General features: G+C 42.9%; 1 protein-coding gene across 2 annotated transcripts in view; it reads right to left on the bottom strand.

The window, feature by feature from the left end:
* Nucleotides 1–273: 273 nt before the first annotated feature.
* LOC310876560 (grainyhead-like protein 1 homolog) overlaps nt 274–6,901 on the bottom strand; it is a 21,543-nt gene continuing 14,915 nt past the window's right edge. Inside the window, exons 14-16 of one of the 2 annotated variants that reach the window (XR_014570731.1) lie at nt 6,203–6,267; nt 838–3,028; nt 274–795 (exon numbers count right to left, since the gene is read on the bottom strand). Coding sequence is in view for 1 of the 2 variants with exons in the window: in XM_083790126.1 (XP_083646252.1) it covers nt 2,908–3,028; nt 6,203–6,267 (186 nt within the window). In the remaining variant the exon portion in view is untranslated. Of the gene's footprint in view, nt 796–827; nt 3,029–6,202; nt 6,268–6,901 lie in introns of those variants that run through there. The other variant, XM_083790126.1, reaches the window with a different exon arrangement.

The following is a 6,901-nucleotide window of genomic DNA, read 5'->3' as shown; positions in this document are numbered from 1 at the left end:
AATCATTGAATATACCTTTAAATTCTACTATGCTTGTGTGGACATTTGACCTCCAAGTGCACACAGACGGCTCAATGTCTCCGCCTATTACCATGTTTTAGATCCGACCAGCATGAAACTTCTATAGCTTAGTCTTCATTTAGTTTTTGTCAGTGATAAAATGTTGACGAAAGCTTTTTCGTCTACGAAATTAACACTGGTGGTTGCCTCCAGTGACTGTGTGAACATATGTACCGGTGTGAATGAATGTAATGCACTTTGTGAAGATATTTGTAAACGCACCATTTATTTTATATTAATGTCACATGATCACATAAAAAACATCAACGTTCTCAGAAATATATATTAGATCGATCTCAAAAATACATTTGAACCAGTCAATCAAACACAATAAAATAATGAAACCATATCTTTGCTATACAAACACTTGTTATCATCAACTGTGGAATATCTTATTCTCTCCACTGTGTCCCGTCTGTCTTTTATCATCTCTTAACTTTATATACTTGATTAAGCGTTATCAGCGATAAGAAAAGTTCACTGCCAACACATTCCAGACACATTTTCTAAAAGGCGACCATAAAACTCACAATAGTTAATAAACACCTAACCTCACGTGATACGTTTATACCTCATGTGGCATTAACCGTCATTATTCGCTTCATATCATGCACATTTGCTTTCTCTCCTCCTGAAATGTGCTTTCGCGCGAAAGTCAAAGTTGGTGGCGTGTAAAAAATAATACTGAAATGTGTCGTTTTGTACAGAACGAGGTAGACGTAGCGCAGTAAAGTCCTTAGTGGTAATTTCACTCCTGAGGAGTGTACCAAGGGTGACTTGTGGGTCCACACTTGGTTCTACGGTACACTGAATGTACTCTCTTTAGCGTGAAATGAACACGGAATATTTTACCATGTTCAGAAAAACATAACAAATGTTTTAAATTCACAAACAATTAGCAAATAAAAAACTAAATTCATTTATAAAGTAAAAAAATAATAAAATAAAATGCATTGTCTTTACACCATTTGTTGACCCTGAATCTATTCACTACTTTTATGTTAGTCATTGTCTGTCTCGCTGCAGGGGGACAGACAGACAGACAGACCAACCCAGTGGATATCAGTTGGTCAGAGTCTGTCAGTTACTGTACAGTTGTGTAAACAGGTGACTAAGCCTGCTGTAGTAGGGCCCCTAAAGGTCAACATGTGTTCCTCTTTCAGGGGCCCCCTCGCCTGACCGGAGGTCAGCTTTGGAGATAGACAGAGGCGCAGAGTTATGACTCTTGGGAGTCTGCGATGGCAGCGTCTTGGCTCCATAATCTTGATCCATAGCTGCTGCTGCTGCTACCAGCAACTGTTTGTTCTATTGAACCACTTAAACCCTAGAGTTAATTTGACCAGATTCCCATGGGCTCTACGATAGGCCCGCCCTCCTGTCTTCCTTCTGCACCCGCAGCTCCCAAACTGTGGGCTGGCGGGGCCGCCAGGAGACCACAAGCAGGACCCCGAAATCCTTGGCAAAACACCGCGATTTTAAGGATGATATATCATTTAAAAAGTGGGATTTATTCTTTAAAACCTCAAAACAATGCGTTATGAACTTATCATTGATGACTAGGAGCTTCAAGTGTACTATGCTGGTTCTGTTCCAAGCCATGTGTTTATCAGAAATGGGATTGTGTCGATCATTCAAACAAAAAACTCAAATGCTCCGAGAATGCATTGATTTGGCTGCCGACGCTATACGTGGTCAGATGGGTGGGCCGCGAATACTTTTGAGAATCCAAGCGGGCCTTGATCCAGAAAAGTCTGGGAAGCGCCGTTCTACACTAATATATCTTCGCTGGAATGAGCCAATCGACAAGCTCACAACGTTGCGACACGCTGCCAGCTCGTAGATCAGCTATTCCTGGCTGAACGCACACCCCAGAAGAGGGAGACGCTATAGGGAACAAGTGGTTATGCCTCCGTCTGTCTTTATTGAGACAGATTGTTGGCACAACTGAGGGGGACACGGTGGACACACAGAGTCCCCCGCTGGGACAGATAAGAAACGGATTATCTGGAGGGGCAACAGACGTCTGGAGGACCAACAGAAGGGCTACAGTCTCATCCTTGTGGCAGCCATTCCATGCCTCTTTTACACGAACCACGAACCATGCCGTGCCGTGCTAACATATTTAACCGGTTCTGGATTCGTTTCCAGATAAGGTTTTCAGAACCTAATTTGGGCCCTATAGCTCAGGAGGCAGTACCAAACCCTGAGGTCTGGAAACGTAGAACTTGTATTTTCTAAAATAGTGAACATACCAGATCTACAAGCTCACAATGCTTGTACACTATTTTTTACTTTATTTTAAGACGTGCGTTCGGGTTGGTCAGTTTATAAAGGGAGAAAAAAGGTTCAGGGTCACCCATTCATAGTAGAAAAAAAGGCTCTAGAATCTAGATGTGCACAATCCTGAGTACGTGCGGCAGTGGTTCTCAACCTTTTCCCTGTCAAGGACCCCCCCCCCCCGCCCAGAAAAGATGTAAAACCTTGTGGATCTGCTATTTTTGAATAGCCTATAAAATATGGATAAAGGGTTTAAAATAATTGCGGACCCCACTTTGAGAACCACTGACATAATGTAATGGAGTAATTATTACAAGTTGAACCAACAGCACACACATGGGTGCTGAGACAGGCACTAGGACAGTTGAGATGGAGACAGCGTAGGACAGACAGACAGTAGTAGCCAGGACAGCTGCTGAGAGTGGGAGACGGTGTGTAGGAGAGACAGACGGGCGTATAGGAAGGCCTGAGAGGATATTGACTGTGTGTCTGTCAAAGTGTCCTCCAGAGAAGACACTGACCTGCTTGCCTCGCTGTGTAAATGTTCAGTTCGGTGTGGGGTTGAGGAGGTCAGATCTCAGTGAGGGTGAGGAGTACCTGACCCCCCGCGCTCATCTCCTCCATGCTGATGAGGAAGGTGTCTTCGTTGGAGTAATGTCTGATCATGTTGTCGTCCATGTTCACCAACATCCTGCGAATAGAACGTATGCAGCTACATTAAAACCGGGACAGCACTCCGTATCAATCTCATTTTAGATTTCCACCCGGCTAGTAGATGTACAAGCTCACTGGCAATGGGCTATATGCATATACACGCCATTTTGGAAAGAACTTGGACCACTTCCCTACTTCCTTCACAGGTGTTACCGATGATATTAACGTCAGGGTGCTGCTATTGTGCATGTTGGCTTACTGGAAAGTGGAAACACTCTGCTACACCAGTGGGTCTCAAAGTGTCCTTGAGTGGGTTCCCCTGTACGGACGTGTAACTCTGAGACCATTACGGGTCCATTTGGTTCCATTTTGTACACTCTCAGAGTTATGGGGGTCCTTGAAATTAAAAAGTTTGAGAACCACTGGGTACTAAACAGAGCCTTAATTAGTATCATCGGTAACACCTGTGAAGGAAGTATACAGCAAAGCGGCCCTGAAGTAGAATAGGTTATTCTGTGTGCATAGAGCCCATTCCCACTTTTTCCCCTCCACACACACACACACACACCTTGCGTCACCGGCCGCTACTTTTCACCTGACAAGTGACGAGTTTCACCCGGAGGGCATAATGCGTGCGGAGGAACGCGCTATGCCGCCTAGTTCCTGAACAGACACCCTCGCCATCATGTAGGAGGCGATAACGACATACATCGGCCACCTTTCCCCTGCGCCCATTCCATTCATCCGTATTTGGTGGACCATATACAGTAGGTAGATGAAATTGAGATCGCTTCCAGAAGTTCCAGTCAAGCCATGTGACTGTAACGCTGCAGGCGTGACTTTCGTTCTTAGCCACCGAGTGATACAGAAAGGAACTACACAGGCACAGGAACTGTACAAAGACACTGTACTCATGGTATATATGGTTATTATACCATACCCATCAATCAGATTGTGTGATTTGACAAACCCGTTTTATAACATAATATAAGATAAGATGACATTATATTAAGCAAGGGGTAATGAACAGTGAGCCTGTGAACGAGCCATTATGGACAAAATGAACCCAGAGCCTGGCGCAAAGCAGAGGGGTCTTAATCACCCAGAAGGGCACCAGGACCTTCTAGCTGTGAGGCGACAGCACTACCAACTGTGCCACTGTGCCCCCAGAAGGGCTTATAATGAATGATAATAATGGCTATTCATGGTAATGCCCATCAAAAGGAAATCCCATTTCCTGGGAAAGTGTACTTTCTTATGTTTTTTAACGTAGGCTTATACAACAGCGGTGTGTACACTGGTGGCACACACACAGAAAGGCCATTTTGTTCCATTGTATTATTATTAATGCTGACAGTTAAAATGAACGAATATTAACTTTGAGTGATCATTGACTTTGTTAACCACCCTAAATACTCATTGATGAGTACTTTGTCCTCTACTTATTTCCCCTCTACACCAAATAAAAATTTGCCAAATGTTTGCCTATTATGTCATGCCCAGAACAGAGACGCTATAGGGTTCATGTGGTTAATATGTCTAACATTACATGGCTGTTACAGAAGGTTCGCAGGGCGCGCTGCATGCACAACAGTAGCCTCTGAGCACAGAATGTAGAATCGTTTTCTTTTTTTAAATGACAAACTGCTCGCTTTCATAAATTCCATTTGTTTATACAATGAAGAATTATAAATAACATATCACTTCCATGAGGCTGTTCCTTCTCAGCAGGCAGAACACACAACATTAACTTTCATATAGGAGTCACAGGCTGCAGCAAAGTTCAAGCTGAATGTGGTGTTTATATTATGTTGATTAACACATGCACTGCCGGGTATTAATGAATTCATTTCTTCTTCCAAAACCGCCAGTGTTTTCTAGTCAAGACCCTTATTTTGAAGACCCAGCGGGACCCGAGACGTGAACCGGATGTAAAATAAAACGTTGTGACGGCGTATATCTTTTCTGCGTCCGAGCATAGACATGGTAACGCCCCGCCTGCCTCTGATTGGCCTACCGACACTGCCGGCCTTACCAGAGGTTCCTCCGAGGTGGAAGATACATGCTGGATAGTCTGCCGAGAGGTTACTCCGTGGTGGGAAATAAATAAATAATACAAGTGCGATATAATACAAGAGAATGACATGTGACAGTACCTTAAATTTTTGTAGAAGAGGCAAACTAATATTGTTTATGCCGTTGGCCTGTTTATTTGTATACATGTGTAAACTTGAAACATTATTGTACTGTAAAAAGGTCTCTTTTCCCTTGATCTTTATCTTTTTTTAGTATAATAGTATTAGTTTACTATAATTAGATTAATACCTTGACCTTTATCTTTTTTATTATAATAGTATTAGTTTATTATAATTAGATTAATACACGATAATCAACACTTTAATTTAGAACAGCCAAATCAAATCAGAGCCTACATACGTGTTCAATCAATTATTCAATCAAACAACAATATTGTTGCACAAACAACAATATTAGTTTGCCTGTTCTACAAAAAATGAAGTTACTGTCGCGTGTTGCCATTCTCTTGTACTACCACCACGGAGTACCCTTGCATCTCGGAGGACATGCAAGACGGGCAGTGACGGTAGGCCAATCAGAGGCAGGCAGGGCGTTACCATGTCTATGCTCGGACGTAGAATAGATACGCGTTGTGGCGGTCGTCTTTTATTTTACCCGGAAAATACATTTTGAAACCACGATAATAGGTTCTTTAGTTATGGGCCGTTGAATAAAGCTAGTTTGGACCAAAAACGCAATCTGGGAAAAGAAACCGAGATAAATGCATTTTTCTCAATCTGATAACGGTCAGGTTGGGAACTCATAGATTTATGGGTATTTCTCCTTGTTTCGTTTAATGTTGCTTGAAATATGACCAATGGGTTTTGACTGTAGCTGAAACGAGGACAGGTTCCCAGGATAGCTAGGATAGTGGCTTCTTCCTAGCTGATTAAATATTATTAAACAGGAAACATGCCATTATCATTGTGTTTTAACTTATAACCACACAAACTAATGTCCCTATTCCGGGGCCGAAACATTTGGGGTGAAAATAGCAGATCTACAAGCTCATCTAGTTACACCAAAGAGGTTTTGTGTAGAGGGGGGAAAGAAGGGGACCAAGTAGTATAACTGACTCCAGTCAATAAAGAATATAGAATATAGTCAGAAGTGGTTAATAACAGTATATTCTTACCCGTTCTTACACCTCCTGTAGACTTTCCCGATTCTCTGTGATGGCAGCTCGAATTTTTCCGACACCTACAGAGACATATCAGTGTTACAGCAAGACTGCTGCACAAATTGAACAACAAAGCACTTGGCTATTAATAAAAAATGTCATAAACAAGATATTTTAAAAACCCATTGTCAACTAGAATGACATTCCTCAGCCAAACTCAAATTTCTCTCTTCTGGAACAATTTGTGGGGCACCGATACGGCCCTCGGGACCTACTTTGGAACTGCCCCCCGCGCTAATGAATGACCACTTCCTGTCAGACGCAAACAGGAAACAGCCCTCACTTCCTGTGCCATGGGGTCACGGGGTCATGGGGTGGCATATAGACGGGAGCAGTTGAAGTTATTTTTACCCAGTGCATAACAGAGCCTACTTAGCCTGCTTAGTACTTACTTTGCTAGCAGAGCTTGATACTATAGTTGGCCGGTGACCTATTTATCAGACTAATAACACGAGTCACGACCACTTAAACCCTATGCTTAGTTCAGTGGTTCTCAAAGTGGGACTCGGGGACCCCCAGGGGGTTCTTGGTTTCCAGGGGGTCCCCGGCTAAATGAGTTCATATAGAAGCCAAATCACCGTACATCGGAAACAAGCTCGGCTATTTGGAACATTTCCGAAACATTTTAACATGCATCGTCCCTGGCATAAAATA

This window comes from Protomyctophum parallelum (assembly GCF_964188405.1).
Source record: "Protomyctophum parallelum genome assembly, chromosome: 19".
Lineage (NCBI taxonomy): Eukaryota > Metazoa > Chordata > Actinopteri > Myctophiformes > Myctophidae > Protomyctophum > Protomyctophum parallelum.
Note: the sequence above shows the minus strand (reverse complement) of the source record. Positions and strands in the feature narration are given on the sequence as shown.